The following is a 26,223-nucleotide window of genomic DNA, read 5'->3' on the forward strand; positions in this document are numbered from 1 at the left end:
AGTATACATTCATATTGGGGAAATGAATAGGAAACTGAAGAATCATGACCAGAGAAAGACGACTAAAATGATCAAGGGTCTGGAGAACAAGCCCTATGAGGAGTGGCTTAAAGAGCTGGCATGTTTAGCCTGAAGAAGAGAAGGCTGAGAGGAGATACGATAGCCATGTGTAAATATGTGAGAGGAAGTCACAGGGAGGAGGGAGCAAGCTTGTTCTCTGCTTCCCTAGAGACTAGGACACGGAACAATGGCTTCAAACTACAAGAAAGGAGATTCCACCTGAACATGAGGAAGAAGTTCCTGACTGGGAGAGCTGTTCAGGAGTGGAACTCTCTGCCCCGGAGTGTGGTGGAGGCTCCTTTTTTGGAAGCTTTTAAACAGAGGCTGGATGGCCGTCTGTCAGGGGTGATTTGAATACAATATTCTTGCTTCTTGACAGGGGGTTGGACTGGATGGCCCATGAGGTCTCTTCCAACTCTATGATTCTATGATTCTATAAAGGACAGGCAATATATTTTGACAATCCAATCATGGTCATCCCATTCCTAACCATTACCTGTGGCAGTCCAATCTCTTTTTAAAAAATTTTTTTATTGAGTTTTATAATTACAGCGAAAGTGGGAGAATAATCCAAGAAGATAGAAAAGCAGGAAAATTAAGACGATAGTACACATAACCCCGTGTGAAAAAAAAGGAAAAAAAGATTCAAAGATCCAAAAATCAAATAACAACAAAAAATCACACGCACAGAAAAATAAAAAAATAAAAATAAAAATTGGACTTCCTTCTGATACTGCCCGTTCAGTCATCTCTTAAGTCCATGTCTTGAATTTAATCCAGTTTACATCTCGATTGTGTCCTCAGTACTATTATAAGTCCTTATAATTAGTTTCCATATAATCGTCAATTGTTGACCAATTCGTCTGTTTAATTGGATATCCTGTATTCTTTTTCAATAAAAACATTAACTTGTCCATATCCTTAATTTCATTCACCTTATTTATCCAAAGGAGTTTATCTGGTATTTCTTTCAGTTTCCAAAGTTTCGCAAAGACAATTCTAGCGGCAGTTGTCATATACGCAAACAGAATGTCCTCATTCAAATCTAATTTTATATCAACGTCTGTAATTCCCAATAAGTAATATTCTGCTTTTCTTGGAAATTTTTGTTAAGTATTTTCTGCAATTCCTCATGGATAACTTTCCAATACTTTTGAGATTCTCTGCAGCTCCACCATAAGTGGAAAAAGCTGCCTTCATGCACATTACATTTCCAACACGATTTTGATACCTCCTTATACATATGATTTAATTTAACTGGGGTCATATACCACCTATGAAACATTTTCATCCAATTCTCCTTTAAGTCCGTTGCATAGGTGTATTTAATTTTTTTCTTCCACATTATCTCCCAGTCACACATTGCTATAGGTCTTTTAAAGTTTTCTGCCCATTTCACCATGCAGCCTTTTATTAATTCGGTCTCCGTTGACCATTCTAATAATGTATCATATAATTTTGTAATGCACTTTGTTTCTGTTTTTAGGAATTTATCCCAGAATACTTCCTTAATTTGAAAGCCCAGCTTTTTATCTTGGTTATATTGTTCCTTTATTTGTAGATAGCTCAACCACGTAATCTTTGGAAGACTTTGATTTATTTCTACTTGGGATTTCAATTCCATTGAGTCTTTTATTAAGAGTTCTTTATAGGTTGGCCAATTTGTCCAGCCCAATAACCTTCTCTGTTTGGCTTCCATAGGCGAAATCCAAAGAGGTGTTTTTGAGTAAAAGTATTTTTTATATCTATCCCAAGTTCTAATTAATGAAGAGCGGACAAAGTGATTGCCGAAGTTTCTTTCCTTCTGTTCTCTTCCATACCAGACATATGCATGCCAGCCAACTCGAAGATCGTGACCTTCTAATGTAAGGAGGTTTTCTCTCTTTAATGTTATCCATTCCCTTAGCCAAATCAGAGCACATGCTTCATGGTACAATTTAAGATTGGGAAATCCAAATCCTCCTCTATTTTTTTTATCTGTCAGAACTTGATATTTTATTCTGGCTTTTTTCCCCATCCAAACAAATTTCATGAGGTCTTTTGTCCAGTCTTTGAATGTATTAATGTTTCTTATTATAGGTATGTTTTGAAACAGGTAAAGTAGTTTTGGAAGCACCGACATCTTAATCATTGCAATTCTTCCCATAAGAGATAAATTTAGAAATCTCCACTTCTCCAAATCTCTTCGTATTTCCTTCCATAGTCTTTCATAATTATTAGAGAGAAGGTGAGCATTTTTTGAAGTAATCCAGATGCCCAAGTATTTCATCTTATTTACGATTGAGAGGCCCGTAATTTCTTTTAATTCTTCTTGTTTCTCTTTTGTCATGTTCTTCGTTAAAATAGTAGTTTTTTGTTTATTTAATTTAAAGCCTGCCAGTTTGCCAAATTCATCTATAATGCTTAGCCAGTTTTTAATATTCTCTCGTGGATTCTCTATTATTCCAATTATGTCATCTGCATACGCTCTGGCCTTGTATTCCTGTCTTCCAATTTTAACCCCTTTGATCTTTTCATCTTCCTTTAGTCTTTTCATCAACATTTCTAATGACATTATAAAGATCAGGGGAGAGATTGGGCATCCTTGTCTAGAACCTTTCCCTATCGCAAATTCTTCAGATATTTGTCCATTTATTTGGACTTTAGCCTTTTGATTCTTATAGATTTCTTCGATTGCATTAACGAACTGATAGCCCAAGTCCATTTCTTTCATTAAAATCTTAAAGAAATCCCAGTTCAAATTATCAAAGGCTTTTTCAGCATCGATAGCAAGAAAGGCTACTTCTTTTTGTGGGTTAGCTTCAAAATATTCAATCATGTCGATAACTATTCTCAGGTTATCTTTCATATTCCTTTTAGGTAAGAAACCAACTTGTTCCTCCCCTATCCAACTACTTAAAAAATTCTTTAATCTTTGTGCCAGAATGTTTGTAAAAAAGTTTATAGTCCACATTTAAGAGTGAAATGGGCCTATAATTTCGTACATCCGATGGTTCAGTCTGTTCTTTATGAATAACTATTATTTCTGCAGAGTTCCACGTTTCCGGGATTCCCAGATCTAGGAAAACCCCATTCATTACTTTTCTTAATATTGGCATAAGCTCCTTTTTAAAAGTCTTATATTACCCAGCGGTAAACCCATCTGGTCCTGGCGCTTTATTTGCATCCATTTTCATTATGGCCGCTTCAATCTCCTCTTCCGTAATTTCTCTATTTAAATCTTCTCTTTGGACATCTGTAATTTTAGGGATCTTAAATTTACTTAAATATTCCATTATATCCTGTTTTGAAATATTATCACTCACATAGAGTGTTTCATAGTACCTTTTGAATTCCTTTACAATCTCATTGTCAGTTGTTGCCTCCACATTCTCTTTTTTAATTTTAATTATTCGTTGGGCCTGCTTCTTTTTTCGTACTTGTTTTGCCAACCATTTGCCTGCTTTGTTTGCATTTTCAAAATGGTTTTGTTTTAAAAACTTTAATTGTTTAGCTTGCTCCTCTATTTCTATATTATGCCTTTTCTGGTGTAGCAATTCAATTTCTTTAAGTATAGCTTTATTCCCAGGTTTGATCTTCAATTCAGTTTCCTTTGCTTTTAATTTATTCAGTATTTCTTTTAGGTCTTTTTGTCTAAGTCTATAATTTCTAGAATTATGTTGAATAAAATGACCTCTTAAAACAGCTTTAGAGGCATCCCATAATACATTATGATGGGTATCTGAATCATTATTTATTTCCATATATGTATTAATAATCTCTTTATATTTCATCATATCTTGTTCCGTTTTCATTAAATTCTCATTTAGTCTCCATCTTCCTTTTAGTTTCCTTTGATTAAGAATAATTTCTAAGGGAGCATGATCTGAAATGTCTCTTGGTAAAATATTTACATCCCAAACTTTTGTGATGATATTCTTTGTGGCCAACACATACCTATTCTTGACCACATATGGTGTCGATGAGAGTAGAATGTATAGTCTTTTTTTGAGGGATTTCTCCATCTCCATACATCTTCTAACATCTGGTTATCTTTTAAGTCCATAAAATTTTTTGGTAAAGTGACCATTTTCCCCTTGGGACCTTTTCTTTGGAATTTTTGTTTTATCCAATTGACTGTTAAGTATTCCATTGAAGTCACCCAGAAGGATGAGATCATCAAATTCCACTTCGTCCAATTTCCCCTTCAGGGTTTCCACAAATTTGGTTTTAGGCCCGTTGGGAGCATAAATGTTACAAATCACTACACATTTCCTAACAATATGCTTTCACCAGATTCTCTACTTTTCCCAAGTTCTGTATAAGGCAGGCAAAACTTTCTAACTTGGAAGCGGAGTGGGCCAGAGCAAGATGGGTGGGACAGGAGGGGAGGGAGGGGGTTCTCCCCAAGTCCCCTCCCCGCCCTTTCCTCCCCTTCCTCTTCTCTTTCAGAGGCAGAAAACATTTGGATCCCAAAAGTGTTAGCCTTGGTCAGGATGAGATGGTGGATGGGAGAGAAAAAGTGTATCCATGAGACCCCATATTGCCTACTCCTGATATAGAATCCTAGAATCCTAGAGCTAGAAGAGACTCCACAAGGGCCATCCAGTCCAACCCCCTGCCATCCAAGAAGGCACAATCAAAGCACTCCTGATAGACAGCCTCTGCGGAAGAACCTCCAGAGAAGGAGACTCCACCACACTCCGAAGCAGCCTATGCCATTCTCCAACAGCTTTTACTCTCAGGAAGTTCTTCCTAATCTTTTCAGTCAAATCTCTTTCCCTGTCATTTGAAACCACTGCTCCCCTGTGCTCTGATCTCTAGAGCAATAGAAAGTCAGTTTTCCCTCTCCTCCTCAATGGGTCACACTTTTAAATCTTGAAATATGGTTCTTGTGTCCCCTCTCAATCTTCTCTTCTCCCAGATAAATATCCCCCAGTAGGAAATAAGGAAGGAAAAAGAGAAGGAAGGGAGAGAGGAAGAGAAGGAAGGAAGGAAGGAAGGAAGGAAGGAAGGAAGGAAGGAAGGAAGGAAAGGAGGGAGGGAGGGAGGAAGGGAGGAAGGGAAGGAGGAAAGAGAGAAGGAAGGAGGGAGGGAGGGGAAAGAGAGGGGGGACAGAAGGAGAATAGAGGGAAGGAAGGATGAAAGGGTGGAAGGGAAGGAAGGAGGGAGGAAAGGAGGGAGGACAGAGAAAAAGGAAGGATAGGATGGTGAGAGAGAGGAGGGCCAGAGAATAGAGCCCAAGAGGCTGCATCCAGCCCCGAGGCCTGGGTTTGCTCATACGTAATATAAGGTCATTCCTTTTGAAATCATCATTCTTTTATTGTCTGGGCCCTGCTAGAACACTGGTATAATAGACATGGTTATGAAGAACAAACAAAATACAATTAGTAAAATCCATGTAATATTCTTATAGCTATTTAATTTTCAGAACTGTATGTAGTACACAATCCACCTTCACACAATCTGACTCCCTTAACTGTCTTTTTTCAAGCCCTGTCTGATTTTCATCCTCCTCACTCCCACAGCCTCATCCTTATGATACATCCCACTTACATTCTCTGTGCCAAACACCAACAATATCTATATTCATACAATACCCTACACTTCTCATTTGGACTTTCCCCACATGCCTAATCATAATTAAACTTCTCATATTCTACAGCAAAAAAAGTCAACCCTTTGTACAAGTCAAGTAACATCACAATACCTTTGGTTAAACATATCAATTTTCTTTTTTCTTTCTTTCTGTATGCATTCAGTGTTTTAATTTATAGATGTATGTATAATAAAATCAATTTTCTTTTATTGGGACATAGCAACTTCTGTTTCTGAGATGTTTCCATAACAAGCCAAATAAAATACAATGCAATCCAATCTTATAAAATACAAACCAGTGTATAAAATGAGCAAATAAGGACATAGAACAAACTGCCCTTTGAGAGTTAGCCAGCACATTTATAAGTTGTGAAAATGTTATGGAAACCAGGGCTGGTAGACGGAAAACTGGAGAGGGCTCCTGTATTTTAATGATTGGCTAGAAGGGGAATTTTAGCATGCTTTGCTTGTCATACAAGACTCCACAAGACTCCAAGATCTTTTTCACATGTACTGCTCTCAAGCCAACAATGTGGAATCTCCTTTCCTGTCGTTTGAAGCCATTGTTCCACATCCTAATCTCCAGGGCAGCAGAAAACAAGCTTGCTCCCTCCTCCCTATGACTTCCCCTCACATATTTATACATGACCATCATGTTTCCTCTCAGCCTTCTCTTCTGCCTGTACTTCATAAAGGAGCACAGGCAGTTCCCGACTTACAAACATCCATCTTGCAAATGACTCTCAGTTAAGAATGGAAGACAACATCTATCTGGCTGAAGTTTCACTTTAAAATGTACCTGTTTGTAACTTGTGTGACTGCCTGTATTTGAAACAGCTGAGGGCAAAGTTGAATTACTGTTTTCCCTTATGAAGTTTCAATGTTTGTTTGTTTATTTTAGAATATTATATCATGCTTTACCACAAAGGCTCTCAAAGTGGCTTACTGTACAAATTTGTTCATTTGACTGCTTCCTGCCCTCAAGTTAGTTGTGTGCCTTCAAGTCATTTGGTGATCCTTACAATCTATATAAGACAGGATGCACAAGGGAAAGTGGATTGCAGGAGTGGGTGGGATTCAGTATAACAGGGTTCCTCTTTGCTTGTCTCACCATGGTCAGGGCAGTTTGGAAGGCAGGGAGGACTTTTTATCTGCTTCTGAGCCTATATTCAACTTTGAAATTGGCACATGGATATAAAATGCAAAACACAGCAAAGATAAACAAACAGAACCTTTTTCTTATAAAATGTATGAGGAACAAGGATGATCACTGCCAAAAGAATACAGGATATTTATATATAACTTGGGCTCTGTGAAACTATTATTGCATAGCTGCCTTCTAAGTCACATATGCAAACCAGCTGTCCTTTATACGGTATATTTTATTAGTTTACTTATGCGTTAACTCCCACAATTTTATCATTTAAAATCTAAGTCTGGAAAGAAAAGGAACCCATAATGTCATTTTCTTCATTTATCTGAGAGAGAATAGTTTCCACATTCTTGCCTTTGTGGCCAGAGTCCAACCCAATCTTTTAATGCATGTAATATAATCCAAATGACATGGCATGAAGATCTATAATTTCTGGAGATGACATATGGAAAAATCCCAGTGTTTTGTTTTGTTTTGGAGAAAACCAGACATTTTGAGAAAGACCATAAAATGCAAAATTAGTACCTCTTAAATACTGAAATATTATAGGCAAGCATTGACATACATACACCTTTTTTAAAAAAAAATGCTTAAAATTAGAAATTAAACTCTAGAAAGAACCACTTCACGACAATTATCAGCTCCCACCAACCTGTTTGGTCCACCACCAACCTCCTATCTCTCCCCAATTCCATAGCAATGTGAGAGCAAGCCAAAAAAAAATCCAGATCTGCAGGAAAACCACAGGGTAAAATTAGACTAAAATCCAAAGAACCACATTTGAAGCGAACAATCAAGAATATTGTGTGTCAAGATTGCATGATTTTTTTTCAGTGAAGACAACCTAAGTGCTATTCTTCCATCTTCTTCAAGGGATTTGCATTTGATGTGGGGTGTGTCTATCCCAGCTCACAATGCATTCCTTATATCTTCAGCAACAAGCAATATTTTAATTGCCCTTTTATTTCAAACAATATTTGAAGTAGTGATCAACCTCTGCTCATCTTTAAAAATCCCCAGAAGAAGAGCACTAAGGACTCCTATGTCCACAGATATTGTATGACTCTTTCAACTTTCTCAAAAATGTGGGCCTTCTGTGGAAACAAAAAGTAGAAACAGCAATGGGCAATTTACTTTGTAAGTTTGATGCACATTTGACTATATGGCCACTAGGTAGCACTAGGTGAGGAACCTGCCGTAGTCACTGGAAGGAGAAAATAAAATTAGTATCAGCTTCACCACAAGATGGCATTCCCACTCTCAGTTCCATAGAACAGTGGTTCTCAACCTTCTTAATGCCGTGACCCCTTAATATAGTTCTCAATGTTGTGTTGACCCCCAACCATAAAATTCTTTTTGTTGCTACCTCATAATTTTGCTACTATTATGACTCATAATGTAAATATGTGATATGCAGGATGTATTTTCATTCACTGGACCAAATTTGGCACAAATACCTGACACGTCCAAATTTGAATACTGGTGGGGTTGGGGGAGGGGATTGATTTTGTCATTTGGGAGTTGTAGTTGTTGGGATTTATAGTTCACCTACAATCAAAGCACACCTGGAACCCCACCAACGATAGATTGGGGCCAAACTTCTCATACAGAAACCCCTTGACCAACAGAAAATACTAGAGGGATTTGGGCAGAATTGAGGGATTTAGGGGAGCACACGCCCCTCCTTGCTTGGAGTCTCAGAAACAGCCCTCCCCATGGCCGAGAGGCCAGCTGAGAGACCGGCCAATCACAAGAGGAGGACTTTTGGTAGGAGGATTTGCCGTCTAATTCCAAAAAGAAGAGAAAGATAGGTGGAGAGATCTTCAGCCTTCTCTGCCAGAGAGATTCCCAAAAACCATTGTAAATGTGTTTTCTGATGGTCTTTGGCAACCGCCCTGAAACCCACCTCACAACACCTCCAGGGGTCCCGACCCCCAGGTTGAGAAACTATGCCATAGAGTATCATAGTAGAAAACTTGGTTGGTCCATTGAAAATGACAGTTCCCATAGCTTTCATAATTGAATAGAAAAAAGAATTTCAGTAGATGTTGCTTGTCATGCAACCAGGTGACAAACAACACCTGTTGACATTCTCTCTTCTACCCAACCATGAAAGTATCAGCCTTAGCTTTCACAAAGTCAGAGGATGAACTGATATATTCAGTGAACATTTTGAAGCCCAAAGCTTCAGCTGTTATCTCCGCATTATTTATACGTTAAAAATGTAAAAAGATTGGTGTAGGTCCAAGAAAGCCCTCTCTGCAAAGGCATTATAATCAAGTTGAACAGTAGAACTTCTGTCAAGAAGCTCTTCCTAATGTTTAGTTGGAATCTCTTTCCGTGCAGCTTGAAACCATTGCTCCATGCCCTAGTCTGCAGAGCAGCAGAAAACTAGCTTGCTCCCTTTTTAATGTGCCTTCATTTCAAATATTTAAACATAGCTATCTTGTCCCCTCTACCTTTTCTCCAGGCTAAAAATATCCAGCTCCCTAAGTCCTTCTTCATAGGGCTTGGCTTCCAAACACTTGATCATGTCCAAGAGTGTCTAAATCACTCTTCTCTGGACACATTCTAGTTTGTCAATGTCCTTCTTGAATTGTGGTGCCCAGAATTGGTCACAGTACATCGGGTGAGATCGGACAAAAACAGAATAGAGAAAACTTCCTTTGATCTAGACACTACATTCCTATTGATGCCATCTAGAACCATACAGTATTGGCTTTTTAAGCTGTCACATTACAATTGATTCTTTGAATAGCAGCCAAGCTGAAATGGTTTTTAGTCGACAGGCATGTAATGGGGGAAAAATGTCATATACTCCCCTTAACTCAGTAGTTCTCAACCTGGGGTCCCCAGATGTTTTTGGCCTTTAACTCCCAGAAAACCTAACAGCTGGTAAACTGGCTGGGATTTCTGGGAGTTGTAGGCCAAAAACATCTGGGGACCCCCAGGTTGAGAACCACTGCCTTAACTGATGAATAAATAGAATTTTTGAGTTAAATACAACAGAATGTTTTTTTTATATATATATATTTCAAGAGTTAGCTAGAATGTTACAAAATTAGAAATAAGTGATTTCTGAAAAGGTTAAATATGTTGGCATAATGTTAATGAAACATTTGATTATGATTTTAAACATCTTTCAATTTATGCAAATTGGGTTTTTATAGTTATCCATACTTGTGTATATAAAACAGTCAGAAAGCTCAAGTCACAAGAAAATACTTTATTGCTTGCTCCCATTCTTATGGGGTTATTTTTTATTTAGTAATGTGATATCATGATGTGTTTATTCTGAAATTCTCTTGATCATGAAGATATATTCATGAGTTTTTTTAAAAAATCACATTAGGATTTTTTGCATATGATATGGAGGAGGGGAGAATAGTAGCTAATGGCACTATTGCTATTATCCAGGGGGAAATAGTTTTTCCTAAAACAAAGTAACCAATAGTTCTAGCTAGGAATAGTTTGCATGGATTTTGCTTTGAAAATGTCTTAAATTTGAGTGAATGATAAAGTATGTTATACTTATTTGGCACAAGTTGCCATTTGAATACAGATCTAGACATGTTTCATTATTTTTGAATGTATATTTTCTAATTATATATTAGATTGTATCATTTATTTATTTATTTATTTATTTATTTGATGCATTTATTAACCGCCATTCTCAGCCCTTTAGATTTCCAAAAAAATTTCCAAAAAAAAAAAAAAAAAGAGTCAACGAGTCAAGCACAAAATGAGCCAATATTGGTTTTATATTTTATTATCAAATAGCATTAGATGCAAAACTGAAAATACTGTGGACATATGATGATGCAAACACATCCCGAGTGTCTTTTTTGAAAATATCCAAATGATAAAACACCAAATTGTAATTTACCTGGCCCAGCACATCTCCCTCCTAAGCTAGACATGGGAGAATTTTCTAGCCACTTCTAGCCAGAGCAAGTTACATGGGCAGTGATTGCATCCCTTCTTTTCAAATGTGGATATTTATTTCGAGCTTTTTAAAGTGCAGTCAATACATTAATAAAATTATGTAACATCATCAAATATGTGCACACATATACCAGCCAGAGCAGAGTGTACTTGGTGTGGTTTCCTTCTGACTCCATCCCAAAGGGTATTTAAAAGGAGTGGGCAAAGAAGCAGCAGGGGCTTGCCTTTGGCTTCCTCCCTCCCACGAAACATCAAACAATCTCTGCATGAGGTTGCCCTGGTAGAAATAGTCTCCCAATGATTAATACATTTACAGATTTGTTCTTTGTTCCAGTTTTACTACTTTAAAGTACTGCCTTGGTGCACAAGGCGTTTCCTCTCACAGCCTGCAGCCATCTATGTCCTCCAGAAGGTGGTGATCACAGTAAAGGCGTCATTCTATATGCAATCCTCCTGAATTCTTGGGTTAGGGAAGGTTCCTTGGGCAATACTTTATTTCCCAACCTCACTCAGGTTATATCAGACTATACGCCATGAATTCAGGCTGTATTGTAATTTCAGCCTTAAATGTAAACGCTTGTACATAAACACCCAGCATTCAATACAAGACTGTCGAAAATAAGTTATCATTACTCAAACTGCTGTTTAAATCATACTCATCTACTAGTAAGGAACCATGCTACTTCCAAAGTAATGAACTTAGTATGGTAAATACTATAAAATCAGCATGTTTGAGATAACACAAACCAATTAAATGGTCTCTGGTCTCAAAAAAAATACTGAATTCCAACAGTTGTATTACATTTATGTTAATAAATATGTATACCGATGATACAGTACTCGTACAATGTGTATTATCATTATGAATTGCTTGAAATAGCGTCTTGGATTTATATGCCAGTGTCTAGTAGTATATTGAGATGAGATATCTGAGAAGCATAAGACAATATTGTTGGTTTACAAAGAGATCACTGCTGCACTCTTTTTATAAGCAGAGCTCACTAGAACTGCCCAAATAATGCTTGCTTGCTCTGAATGGATGAGCCCACAAGAATAGGTTTTTAAGAAACCAAGTTGGAAAGAAGGAGAAGGTAAATAAATATATTTGCTTCTTGCCATTGTAAGAGCTATTTCTACCAGTGAATCTGTTTGCAAGGTTCATGAGAAAGAATAATGAAAATTGGCCATAGCAGGTCTCAGACAAGTGAACTCTTATGCAGATATACAGATATACAGGGTTAGTCAAAATGCATAGGCCAATAAGCCATTCAATTGAATGGCTTATTGGCCTATGCATTTTGACTAACCCTGTATTAACTGCCAGAAATATTACTAAATCATTCTTCAAAGATAGAAATATTCTACAATTAAAAATTCTTCCAACCTACTGATAATTCATGAGCTTTAGCTTCTTTCAAACCATGTAGAAAAGACACACACCAGCAAGCAAAATGCCAGAAACGAAAGCACATTTACATTTTATACTGCTACATGGTGATTTTTCCATGATACCCATTGCCCCTATCAAAGTGTGGCACTTTCACAAAAACTGCGAGTAGGTATTAATTTTAAGCACATAACACTATGTCTTTTCTTCTCCATATCAGAAACTGACCAGTTTGATTACTGTCACTAAGGAAGCAATAATCATGACTATTTTACTAGCCACTGGAATTGGACTGCCATTACACAGATCCATTTGGCAACACCTAAATTTAAAGCTGTCAACCTTGAACTGCTTTCCAATATAATCCAGTTCGCACTGTGAATATTTCCAGCATGCAGAGACATTTCTTGAACCTTCAAAAGAAAACAAAACAAAATTGTGAGTGTAAATATATTAATACTGAGTTTAACGTGAGAGAGAAAAGATTAAAACAGCACTAAACCATTCCATATCTTCCACATAAGACTATTAGATAGACTTTTAAAACATTCTATTGCATCACCTGTTGACTTATGATGATGCCCTTAATTTCATAGGGTGTTTCTTGGGCAAGAAATATTTGGTGGTTTTGATGCTTCCTCTGAACTAGAGCCCACAGCACCTTTTATTCATCGGCAATCTCCTAACTAACCAGGAGCTTCCCTTACTTAGCTTCCAAGAATGAGGCAGAATCTGGAGCCTTTGTTAGACACTTTTACTGCCCAAATCAGAATATATGTCTCCAATTTTCTATTAAGAATCATGCTGCTTTATCATGATGTTTTCATGGTATATTAATTTCAACCATTAGGGGAAATCCACCTTTCCTAACATTCTTTTCAGAATAATTTCTTTCATTATGTATTGTATAGTATTTTCTTCTTAGCAGGCATTATTTGTTTGAATGGCCATTTTTCTCTTTTCTACTACAGTGTTCCCTCACTATATCACAGTTTGCTTATTGCAGACTTGCTGTTTCGCGGGTCCGCAATAAGCGGGGGGAGGGACACTTCAGGGTAGGGGAGGAGGAGGAAGAAGAGCAGCCAGGCACTAGGCTTTACCCTGGGACTTGTCTCCGCCCAGTCAGCAGCGGCCTCCTCTTCTTTGCCGACTGCTGCTCGCCACCTCGGAGGCCCCTTGGGCTCAGTTGACAGCACTACCAGGCTGGGCTCAGGCCTCAGCCCAGCCTGGCAGTGCCATCAATGGGCACCCAAGGGTCTCCGAAGTGGCAAACAAGAGACTCGGCGAAGAGGACAAGGCTGCTGCTGAGTGAGCAGAGCGTCCTTACTTCGCGGATTTTCACTTATTGCGGGTGGTCCTGGAACGGATCACCCATGATAAGTGAGGGAATACTGTAAACCTTATGTTTGGCCTCCCTGCTGATGTATTACTGTTTCATAGATTTCTCTCAAACTTTCTGGGTTTTTAAAACTCTTTTAAAATCTCCAGATCAGAATTTTAAACATTTTCTGAAAAGTTTTTTTTTTAATCTGGAAGCCATCTAAAATTTCTGCCCTTCCAACTGGAATGGGTAATTTTTTTTATCGGTGGAAATATAGAATGCTCAAGTTAGATAAACTGTAGAATGCACTTCCCCTAGTAGCGCAGGTTAAACAGCTGAGCGGCTGAACTTGTTGACCGAAAGCTCGGCAGTTAAAATCCGGGGAGAGGGTAAGCTCCCGCTGTTAGCCCCAGCTTCTGCCAACCTAGAAGTTCGAAAATATGTAAATGTGAGTAGATCAATAGGTACTGCTTCAGCGGGAAAGTTATGGCACTCCATGCAGTCATGCAGGCCACATGACCTTCAAAGCATCTACGTGGGCTCTTCAGCTTAGAAATGGAGGTGAGCACTACCCCCCAGAGTCCGACACGACTAGACTGAATGTCAAGGGGAAACTTTTACCTTTAGAATGTACTTCACTAAATAACATTTTAATATGTTTTTTTTTTCCTTAAGAGTCTATTTCACTAATGCAAATCCCTATGGTTTTATATTGTTCTTAACCATATGTAGTTACAGAGTCTCTACATTTGTGTTCAGGTGTATCAGAAATTGAAAATTTTAGAGTTTGGATTTTATCTTCCACATTCCTTGAGAACATTGCTATGATAAATACAGAAATACAGTGTTTATTATAGTAACACAGGTATATAGATCCTAAGACAAAATGCATCTTTAAAAAAATACAATATTTTTATTACTAGGTCTAGTACTACGTAAAAAACTAACATAGCACTGACTAGCAGTTATGTACAATTAACTAATAAAAAGCCTATGAAAAAGAGCCAAACATTAGTACAGAAGCCATTAATAATGTTAGTTTAGGTAGAACACTCAAAAGCAAGAGTTATGTTTACTTAACAATAGATTTAAAATTTGACTACTTAACTCCCAAAATCAATAATCTATAAGTTGTCCCAACAGTGACATATCCAGCATGACATGTCAGAAAATTTATTATACTTATCACTAGCTAAACAAAGAAATAAAGTATAAGAGAGCATACTTACCAAGATATGCCACCATGCAAGCATTTTGATCAGATGAGCATGTTTGGTTAGTATTACAGGGACTACTTTGACAATTGTAACATACCAGGGCACTTCCTGAAAATAAAATAAAAGAGTTGATTAAATGCTTCTTTCCTGAAATCAAATTTCTGACAAAGCTTTAACTCTTAATTTGTTTTTGGCATTAAAGCTTTATATTGCTTTAGCAATAATTAAAAGCAACACATTTTGCCCTAGTTGAATGATACTATCAGGACTTGCTGTGAGGCAGTAACCAAGCATTTTCACAGAGCAAATAACTGAACTCTCATGTGCTCAACATAAACATGCCTATATGGCAGTCGTTCTCAACTTGTGGGCCCCCAGATGTTTTGACCTTCAACTCCCAGAAACCCTAACAGCTGGTAAACTGGCTGGGATACCTGGGAGATGTAGGCCAAAACACCCAGGGACCCACAGGTTGAGAACCAGTGCTATATAGGATCTTGTCAGCTGATTCCTGATTCTGAGCTTGGCTGCTACAGGGGAGGTAGCAAAGCTTCAAACATTGACATCTCATAGTAACAATATGGGCATTACCTGATGCAGTCCATGGCATAACAATTACTGGGAGGCGGGGGGGGGGGGGGGGGGGAGAGCTCTGTTGTCTTATTTTGCATTGCTGTGCCATTGGTTGTGTGCATTGTATTTGTGTTGTACTTGTGAAACACATTTAAAAATATATAAATCAGATGCTGCAAAACTTCCTTATGAAAATGCAACATTGTTGGCACCACCTTTTGGTAACCTAGTTTCTCACTCTACTATGCTAATGTGCAGCGGTCCCCTAAGAAAGCACTTGAATGAACTGATGAAATGGCTGAAGTTATATATTACCCAACCGTTGAACCTAGATCACTGTGATTGCAGAATGCAGGCCGAAATAGTCATGTGTCCGCTTCAAGATAAGGTTAAGCTGAAAAGAATAATCAGGATACTGATAGCTTGTGAAACAGGAACAGAGCTCCTTGTTACTCCCACTGTTTAGTTTTGGTTCAGCAACAGATAACCACATAAAATTCACTGATTGGGAATATTTGTCCAGTTCCCAATCAGGGTTGCTTTCGTGAAATTCACAGCACAAGACAGAATAGCTATACAAGGGCCATGATCATATACATATGCTGGGACTGTTTAGACGTCCTGCAATCCTGTTCCTACCATCTTAGGTTTTAGCTATCAGTTTATTATACATGTGTGTATGTGAAATCCTCAAGAAGATTATACCCTTTAAGTTTGAAACACTCAAGTAAAGAGAGGCGATTCACCCTCTATATCAGTGATTCCCAACTGTGGTCCACAAGAACTACAATATGGTCCACGGCCTCTACTTTACTACATTGAATGTGAATTTTAAAAAATGGTACAATGCAATACCAGAATGCAATGCAATACTTAATCTGCTTTGGCATGCTTCAAGAATAGAGACACCCCCCTCCTCTGTTTCTCTGCTCAGCCCCTAACTGTACTTTTGAAACATTTAACTAGAGTACTCATACTTACCAGAATGACTGAAAAAAGCTAAAAGGAAGGTTGTGATCAAAGCAATGGCCAAGAGACACTTCATCTTTGCGTTAGCGCTTTCTCTTTAACCTATAAAGCAAAAACATATTACTGATTGGTGATGGATGTACTAAAGCAAGTGGTCTAATCTGGGAAAACAATAAACTGAGTACTGAGGAAAGATCTTAGTATTAAAAAATTAACTTTTGTGCTATAACATAGGCAATTTAGTGTCAAACGCCTTTCCTTGTTTCATGACTTAAACAGTATTACATAACCTACACAACAGACATTGTGTATGTTGTTGAAAAATCAACCCACCTTTTGAAAAGATCAACTAAATCAAATTATGAATGTATACAGGCAGTCCCCAAGTTACAAACAAGATAGGTTCTGTAGGTTTGTTCTTAAGTTAAATTTGTCTGTAAATCGGAACAGGTATATTTTTTAAGTGTAACTCCAGCCCAAAATACAGTGGATCTTTGACTTAAGAGCAGCCCAACCGAAGAGCATTTTGAGTTAAGAGAGGTTGCTCAGTCCGGGTTTCACTTTGGCATGAGGGCAGCATTTTGAGATATGAGCTACTGCCAAAGGGAGTGCTACCACGAGAATACAGAGCTTTAGGGCTTCAAGGGAGCAGCCTCAGTGCCTCACGTTCTTGTCCGCTTTGGGTGATTGCTGTCTACTTTGCTCTTGTCTGCTCTGAGGAATGTTGGGTTAGTTGATTTTGTGTTGTTTTTATTTCTGGTATGTTTGGTTTCATGAAGAGAGAGAAAGAGAGCGAGGGTAGCTGGAATGAGTACAGTATGAAGAAAATGCCTCTTCACTTTATACCTTTACCATTCCGCCACAGCTTTGTGCTTCTACCATTTTAAAGTTGATCTTTGTTTTTTATATTGTTCCATGTGATGATGATGATTTGGTGTCAGGAGCAACTTGAGAAACTGCAAGTCACTTCTGGTGTGAGAGAATTGGCCATCTGCAAGGACCTTGCCCAGGGGACGCCTGGGTGTTTTGATGTTTTATCATCCTTGTGGGAGGCCTATGTCATGTCCCTGCATGTGGACCTGGCTGAAAGAGCTCAACCCATTCTCCCCAGATTCAAACACTTCAGTCCTGTTGGCCCAAGGGTTTAACCCACTGCGCCACCGGGGACTCCTCCATATGAATGTTTAGACATTTGTGATTTATAAAGTACATTTTCTTTTCTTTTTTAAATGTAACAAAAATGGGGGAGAGGATTGGTTTGTGAAACAGAATAATAGTATTTCAATGGGAAAATTCAGTTTCAGATAAGAGCATTTTGAGTTAAGAGCTCAGGTCACAGAAGGAACTAAACTCTTAAGTCAAGGTATCTCTCTCTCTCTCTCTATGGCTTTGGATTGCATAGGGAAGGATTAACATCCCGGGGGGGGGGGGGTTGTCTTTGTTTTTGCTGTCTGCGTCCCCTTTCCAGAAGATTTCACTTCATTTTCTGTTCCTATGATAATTGGATTTTGGAAAATTTGACTTGTTTTGGAAACAAGAACTGGTGATAAAACTTCAGCTGAGACATCTTTTCCCCCATGATAATTCTTTCAGGAGTGAATTTCCCTTCTTGGAGGTAGACTTCTCTTACTTCCTGTTGTCTCACTCCCATTTATAACTAGAAGTCCTTTGTAAGTTGGATTTTTGTAACTCAGGGACTGCCTATATATATTTTTATTGGCACATACAAGTAGATTGTTTCTCAAGCAATCCAGCCAAGCCCAGATGTTCCAGAGAGAATGTTATTCATTGAGAACACAATGCTGGGAGGGAGGGGAAATATGTCATTAAGCCTCACCTTGATAATCTAACAAAGGAGTTTTGGTCTGGAACTGAGGTCCAGGAAGGCATGCTTTTAAAAATATTTATTTATTTATAAATACCCATGATTACATTCTCTATGGGATTCATAGACCTATGTATACCATATATTCTCTATTTTATAATAAAGGGACCAAGATGTGCTGAAATTGATATGTTAAGTTATGATCCAGCACATCCGGGAAACTTTTATTAACATATACTGTGCATGCTTGGGGGAACTTTTCCAGCATCCAGCTATGAGTTGGGCTCACTCAAAAGGACTAATCATGTCAAAAAAAGATCTCCCATTTCCTAAGGGGACCCAGGTGGTAAGAAACACCAGACACAAATAGTGCCTTGATGAGATCTGTATAAAGCTGCATGTCTTCCATTGAACTGCTTATGTTTGCATAACCTCTTCATTGTCTCAGCTGCTCAGACCTTTTCTGTAAACCAGACCACGCCAATAATTCCATCTTATATTATTTCCTCCTGGGAGGACCCTCCAAACAACTCCAGCTTGAAATGTACAAATGGCAACACCCCATTTTTTCTGCCACGAGAGGGACTCCACCCACTTGTGATGACAAAGGGACTCCCCAGCCAAGGAGAACCAGGTCCAAATTTGACTACTTTTCAGCAATTAGGGGAGAGCATGGGGATTTTAAATGGCTGTCAAGGGGATAAAATGTCTTGCACTGTATTACATGGTTATGTCAAATTCATTCAGACATCCTTTCAGTGCTGAAAGTAATAAACATCTGTTTATGTTGATCTTGTTTAAAAGCAGCAGGTGTGTTGAGTGACGGATCCACACTGCTCCATAAGCAGATAACTGAATTTCAGCTTCATGTGGCCCCCAAGACAATTCTGTACCAAAAACATCCAATTTGAGTGTCAACACTAAAGAAGCCCCCTAGGCTGAATGAAGCAAATGTCTCACACCATGCTTTTTACACAACATAGGTATATTTTGGTTTTAAAAGCCTCTGACAAAGAAACCTTTTTTTTTTTTTACAAAGCCTCCTTTTTTTTAGCCTTCTGTCAAGCTGGAAGTTTTGTGCAGCACTGGAAAATAATAAAGAGGGTAGGTGTTGGGCTACGTCAATGGATCCACAATGAAGCCTAATCCAGAAAATAATTAGATTAACTCATTATTCCAGCAATCCAACTGTAACTGTGTATGCCACATCTAGCAAAATAACTAAATGCGTCCAAAGTCGCTTTCTGAACATTTTGAGAAAGATAAAACAAAAAGAAAAGGGGAAAGGATTACATTTTTAAAGTTCAGCTCTATATTTTGTCAGCCAAATGGAAAACACATGGAAAGTGGAGGCTACTGAAATGAAATCATTGTGGGATCTTTTTTGGGAAAAAGCAACTTTGAAGTGGTTTCTAGAAGATTCAAAATGCTTTTGTTTACTCATGCAAGGTCTGCCTTACCTGACTGTTTCACATGTTCATAACGATAAATCTGAATTAAAAGTCTGCTGAAACACTTTGAGCTCTTTTTTTTTTTTTTTTGCAGTATTGGAATGTATCCCTAACCCCTTTTCCACGTTCTTTTCAAGTTATTTTTATCCCTAGTATCAGGGATTCTGCTGAAGAAGCAAAGTTCAGAAACACGTCTACTTTGTTAACTGAGGTGAGTATATAACAACTATTTCCAAAATTATTCCAGTGTCCAGGCACCAGCACTCAGAAAAGTGGCAGTTTTGTGGGTATTTTCTGTCCTTCCCACTGTCTGAAAACTGAAGGGCAAGCCTATCTGATTAATGACAGCAAATTGAGAACTTGGTAAGGGAAATTTCTCTCCCCAACCCTCCATTTAGTCCAGCTGCAGTTTTATTTTGGGGAAAATGCATTAAGCCAAGAAATAAAGGTGCTGAGAGTAGTGGTCAAGGGACAATAGGGAACATGTTGCTTCCCAAAGATGTTAACAATTAACTCCAAGTATCCCAATAAAGGCCACACGGGCCTCCAAACACTGGTGGATGTCTGTGTAAGCTTACCATTATGCCTCCAACTCTTACCAGACAGTTTGACTCCCTGGTTTTCCATAGTAGTTAACCTACAACTCACTTCTGCATAAGAAGCAGAAGCGAAAGATACCAAAGCTGCACAAATCTGTAGAACCTGATAGATGGCGTCCTGAAGTACTCGAAGGAACCCCTGGCCACCATTTTTGAGAAATGTTGTAGAACAAGTGAGATGCCAAAGGACTAGAAAAGAACAAGCATTGCCCCTACTTCAAAAAAAGATGAAAAACAGAAAAGGCTGCTGGCAAAAAGATGGGACTGGTGAAATGTCTGCCCTTAGAGGCTGAAAAGGAAACTGATGAGAAAGAAGCAGCTGATATTCTATTGATGACTTCACCATTTTTCTGATTTATAATGGCTATATAACAGAATATTATCTTGTTAAGAACTCTGTGTGATACACATTGTACTTTGTACAAAATGGGGATAAGGAAATGCTAATTAAAAGCTCAGCAGTCGAACTGAAGCCCAGCAATGTTCAGCAGCTCTCCCTGCCAACCGTTGTAGCAAGACCTTTGCTCAGAGATAACACCCTGTTGCTGGCTGCAACGGCAGCTGTGGACGCAACAACCCTGGACTCTTTCTATCCCATGTATCCTGCTACTCTGCTGCCGAATATGCATGGCAAGTGTGGAATACATCTCACCACGTGAAAACAGTGGATGTGGCTCTTAATGAGACATGCCACATTATCACAGGATGTCTAAGGCCTACACCGCTGGAAAAATTATATTGTTTAGCCAGTTATGCACCACATGACATCCGCCAGGAAGTAGCAGCCAGTAATGAAAGGACCAAGGCAGTGACATCTCAGGCCCATCCTCTGTTCGATTATCAACCAGCAAACCAATGCCTTAAATCAATAAATAGCTTCCTAAGATCTACAGAGATATTCCCAGGAACATCTCGGCAAGTGAGAGTTCAAAAGTGGCAGGCAAAAACCCAAAACCTTAATAAGGTATGATAAACTCTCTCCTGGGCACACAGAAGACTGGGCAGCCAGGAAGGAGCTGAATAGACTGTGCTCTGGCACCATGAGATGCAGAGCCAATATTAAGAAATGGGGTTATAAAGTGGAGTCCACGACATACAAACCACAGACCACTGACTACAATGCTGACTGAGCCCTGCCACATGCACAATGGAGGTCCATCTTACATCGACACCAGAGGCACTCCATGTGGTCAGCTTCTGGTCAAAGGAAATTTAGTACAGTGCCAGGTTTAAAGTTATAGAGTTGGAAAAGATCTTGTGGGCTATCCAGTCCACAAAAATTTGTGGTTTATACACACACACACACACACTAATTGTATTCTCAATTCGCTTCTGACATGATAAATGTGTCCTGAACCCTGTACTCATTTTGGATCCTGGCTTACAGATACTAATTCAACCGTATATTCTGAACATGTGGATTGCAGCATGCGTTACGCTGCGCAACCTGGCTTAGCAGTTCTCAAGCCGAATGCCAGCAGACAAACCCACTTCACTTGGGCCTGAATTTCCATGACTTTAAACTTAAAGGGTGCTTGGAAAATCAGCACAGTGGCAGAATGCAGTGCTCACTGAAGTTGTTGATTCATCCCTTAATCACTTGCCTGCTCCAACAGAGATGCTGGCAATGAATGGCTTGCCTGCTTTTTGGATGCTTACAACAAACCTGATGATGATTAAAGATACACTTTCTTTTGGGGCGACCAAAAAGTGTCCTTTTAATAAAATGGTAAAAATCAATTGATTTTTGGATTACAAAAAAACTTTTCAAGCCAGGGATAGTAGAATCTGTGGCTATGGAGAGCCAACTGGTAAAAATATAGTTGAAGTCCAAAACACCTGGAGGGCCCAAGTTTGAAAAGGGACTACATAAAATGAGGTTTATTATAGAAGACAGCTTACCAGAAGCCAGCTCAGATCTCACCTACAGTTTTTAATCAATTTATTTGTATTTTTACATGATGTCACACTAAAGAGGGGGCAGGCTTGCTTTCTGCTGCGTTGGGAGGCTGGGACATGGAGCAATGGCTGCAAATTGCAGGCATAAAGATTCCACTTAAACATTCGTAAATTCTTCCTAACAGTAAGAGCTGTTTGACAGCAGAATATGCTGCCTTGGAGCACATTGGAGTCTCCTTCAGCTTCCCAACCTGAAGGTTTCATATACAAAATCCTTGTTTTATGCAAAAATAATGTTTTTGAAGTTATTTGAAATGTATGCATATATTTTTTTGTGAGAAAGAACTTTTGTCTGCTTGAGGCAAGTGTGAATTTTGCAATTGATGTTGTTTTGAAGCTGCAAGGTTATTCAATGCTAATCAAGGTGGCCAATTGCAATATTCACATTTGCCTCAAACAGATAAGACTTCACAACAGCAAAACAACAGAGGAAAAACAATCAGGGACATCTAATCACCTCTCAACAAAAGATTGCCCCAGGCACTGTCAGGGCATCAAAGGCTAATCAAGGTGGTCAGTTGAAACATTCACACCTAGCTCCAGCAGACAAGAGTCCTTTGTCCCACCCTGGTCATTCCACAGATATATAAACCCATTTTCCTAGTTCCAACAGACCTCACTACCTCTGAGGATGCTTGCCATAGATGCAGGCGAAACGTCAGGAGAGAATGCCTCTAGAACATGGCCATATAGCCCAAAAAACCCAACAACAACCCAAGACTTCATTCTCCCACCCTGGAAATTATTCCACAGATGTATAAATCTCCCTTACCTAGTTTCCAACAAACCTCATTACCTCTGAGAACACCTGCCATAGATGCAGGTGAAAGGTCAGGAGAGAATGCTTCTGGAACATGACCATACAGCCTTGAAAACTCACAGCAACCCCATCATTCTGGCCATGAAACCCTTTGACAACACATTGAAGTTTAATAATTTTTATTTAAGTTTATTTAAGTTTTTTAAGGGCTTTTTTATACCACACCGTATCTCCCCATGGGGACTCGGGGAGGTTCACAATATAAAAGGCAAACATTCAATGACGTAAAATACAACAATAGACAAAAACAATTCAAAATAAACATATTACAGCATTCAACAAAATTGTAGGCTTGATTCTATTTTAATGGTTATAGACTGCATTGTATTTAAGATTGAGAGCCACTCTGGGTCTCGTCCAAGAGAGTGATGTGCGTTATCATTAAAATAATAATCATTAATAATAATTATTAGCATCAATATTACTATTATTAATATTAGTACCGTTATTATTATTATTATTAGTGTTAAGATACAGTTTGTTTACACGATGCACTTTCCCTACCCCGGCTCGGGCTCCTCCTTTACAAATACACTTTTTCTCATTCCTATCTCACCCAGGGTTTTAACGTTTTTAACATTTTATCTTGCACATTTGGTCCGCCCTTTGTGATTGATTTTATTATGTTATTTTGCATTGTCTATTTTATTTTGTTGTATTATTTTGTTGACTACTGCAATGCACTCTACGTGGGGCTACCCTTGAATACGGCCCGGAAACTACAACTTGTCCAACATTCGGCAGCCAGATTAATAACTGGGGCTAAATACAGGGAGCGGTCAACCCCTCTGTTTAAGGAGCTCCACTGGCTGCTGGTTATTTTCATGGCCACTGTCACTGTGATTGTGTTTATTGTAATGTTATATTGTTAATGTATTCATATGTTTTTATGTAATCATGATGTTGTTGCTTATGTTTTCGGTTTTATTTTGCTGTAATCCGTTGGCCTCATGTAAGCCACCCCGAGTCCCCATTGGGGGAGATGGTGGCGGGATATAAATAAAGATTATTATTATTATTATTATTATTATTATTATGTACTTGTTATGTTTAATTTTCTATTGTTTGGTATATTATTTTGTTGTATTATTTTTGGGCTCGGCCTCATGTTAGCTGCCCCGAGTCCCCATTGGGGAGATGGTGGCGGGATATAAATAAAGATTATTATTATTATTATTATTATTATTATTATGTACTTGTTATGTTTAATTTTCTATTGTTTTTTATATTATTTTATTGTATTATTTTTGGGCTCAGCCTCATGTTAGCTGCCCCCCGAGTCCCCATTGGGGGAGATGGTGGCAGGATATAAATAAAGTTTATATTATTAGTAGTAGTAGTATTAGTACTGTTATGTACTTGTTATATTTAATTTTCTATTGTTTTGCATATTATTTTATTGTATTATTTTTGGGCTCGGCCTCATGTTAGCTGCCCCCCGAGTCCCCATTGGGAAGATGGTAGCGGGGTATAAATAAAGATTATTATTATTATTGTTATTATTATTATTATTATTATTATTATTAATGTTATCATTATAGTTACTAAATATTCATAGAGGTACTGTGCTTCCGAGGGGGGGGGGAGGGCTTGAAGACACAACGCACAGACACAAACACATGTACTACACACCCACAAATGTAGACAAACACACACGAGAACCTAGACCAGGCATGGGGCAAACTGGGGCCCTCCAGGTGTTTTGGACTACAACTCCCACAATTCCTAACAGCCTACCGGCTGTTAGGAATTGTGGGAGTTGTAGTCCAAAACACCTGGAGGGCCCCAGTTTGCCCCATGCCTGGTCTACACAAATCCTATAGCTGTCATTGCCCTTTCCCACCCCAAAAGGCCTGGCTCGGCTTCCCTTCCCACGGGAAACTCGACGTTACAAAGGAAACAAGGAGACAGACAAAGCCCGTTCCTTACCAGCCTTCTCTCCTCCCAGCCGCGCCGAAAATAACTCTGCGTCTTCCCCAACGCTGTGTTGGGTCTTATAGAACCTGTCCCTGCTGTACTCCGTCCTCATTGGTTAACAGCGAGCCTCTCCCATTCTGGATTGGCTGGGAGATAATGACCTCCCATTCGGGATTGGTTGGGATATAATAACTGTCGAACGGGGACGTTTTCCTCCGGCCAGGAATCCCCGCTGCTTGCTTGCTTGCCTGCCTGCCTCCCTGCTGAACAGCAAAGCGAGCAGGTCAGAGCGACCCACTGCAAAGCGGAATTGCGGGTTTCGCTGGGTGTCCATGAAGTCCCAGCCAGGGCACGCCTTAGGTATCTCTTGAAAGGTACACAATGCCCTTATTTAGGCAGAAGTCCAGCTCCCAATCAATCAAACAAAAGGAGAGAAGGGCAGAAGAATCAGATTGAGTTCTCTCTCTCTTGTGGTGCATCTATTCCAGTCATAGCGTTGGAAGAGACCTCATGGGCCATCCAGTCCAACCCACTGCCAAGAAGCAGGAAAATCACATTCAAAGCACCCCCAACAGATGGCCATCCAGCCTCTGTTTAAAAGCTTCCAAAGAAGGAGCCGCCACCACACTCTGGGGCAGAGAGTTCCACTGCTGAACGACTCTCACAGTCAGGAAGTCAAAAGGCAACCTGGAAAATCGACACTGCCTAGAACAGGGGTCCTCAAACATTTTAAACAGAGGGCCAGGTCACAGTCCCTCAAACTGTTGGGGGGCCGGATTATAATTTGGAAAAAATATGAATGAATTCCTATGCACACTGCACATATCTTATTTGTAGTGCATAAAACACTTTAAAACAATATAATAATTAAAATGAAGAACAATTTTAACCAATATAAACTTATTAGTATTGCAATGGGGAAAGTAGAGGGAAAAAGGAAGAGGGGCCGACCAAGGGCAAGATGGATGGATGGCATCCTTGAGGTGACTGGACTGACTTTGAAGGAGCTGGGGGTGGTGGTGGCCGACAGGGAGCTCTGGCGTGGGCTGGTCCATGAGGTCACGAGGAGTCGGAGACGACTGAATGAATGAACAACAACAACAAGTATTGCAATGGGAAGTGTGGGCCTGCTTTTGGATGATGAGATAGGATTGTTGTTGTTTGTTTTCAAGTTGTTTCAGACTTAGGTTGACCCTGAGCGAGGGCCGGGTAAATGACCTTGGAGGGCCGTATCCAGCCCTCGGGCCTTAGTTTGAGGACCCCTGGCCTAGAAGAATCCTCCACCTTGTACAACTGTGAAGCAGTACAAACAACTCAGCCTCTGTACGCTTGCCCACAATGCCCTGCCTCATGCACAGAGGAAGAACTGTTTAAAGCTAAAGACAATGCAGTTGCTGTTGCCCGTTTTTGGTTCAAAATTATTTAGCTGCTTGTGCTTTCTCTATTTTAT

The 26,223-nt window shown here is 39.1% G+C and overlaps 1 protein-coding gene across 1 annotated transcript; it reads right to left on the reverse strand.

Moving 5' to 3' along the window:
- Positions 1-12,187: 12,187 nt before the first annotated feature.
- Positions 12,188-24,890, reverse strand: CD59 (CD59 molecule (CD59 blood group)). The gene is made up of 4 exons (XM_060765088.2): positions 24,786-24,890; positions 16,215-16,304; positions 14,673-14,768; positions 12,188-12,535 (listed from the first exon to the last, which is right to left on the reverse strand). The coding sequence occupies exons 2-4, from the start codon at positions 16,276-16,278 to the stop codon at positions 12,339-12,341; spliced, it is 357 nt and encodes a 118-aa protein (XP_060621071.2). The 5' UTR covers positions 16,279-16,304; positions 24,786-24,890; the 3' UTR covers positions 12,188-12,338.
- Between the last annotated feature and the right edge of the window lie 1,333 nt (positions 24,891-26,223).

This window comes from Anolis sagrei, chromosome 1 (genome assembly GCF_037176765.1).
Source record: "Anolis sagrei isolate rAnoSag1 chromosome 1, rAnoSag1.mat, whole genome shotgun sequence".
In the NCBI taxonomy this organism is placed as follows: domain Eukaryota; kingdom Metazoa; phylum Chordata; class Lepidosauria; order Squamata; family Dactyloidae; genus Anolis; species Anolis sagrei.

What these genes read in the sequence shown, in the direction of transcription:
- CD59 (XM_060765088.2), bottom strand. Translation starts at nt 16,278, where the DNA reads ATGAAGTGTCTCTTGGCCATTGCTTTGATCACAACCTTCCTTTTAGCT. An exon ending in AGCTTTTTTCAGTCATTCTG is followed by an intron (nt 14,769 to 16,214) that starts GTAAGTATGAGT and finishes TTTTATTTTCAG; the next exon opens with GAAGTGCCCTGGTATGTTAC. An exon ending in TTGCATGGTGGCATATCTTG is followed by an intron (nt 12,536 to 14,672) that starts GTAAGTATGCTC and finishes TTTCTTTTGAAG; the next exon opens with GTTCAAGAAATGTCTCTGCA.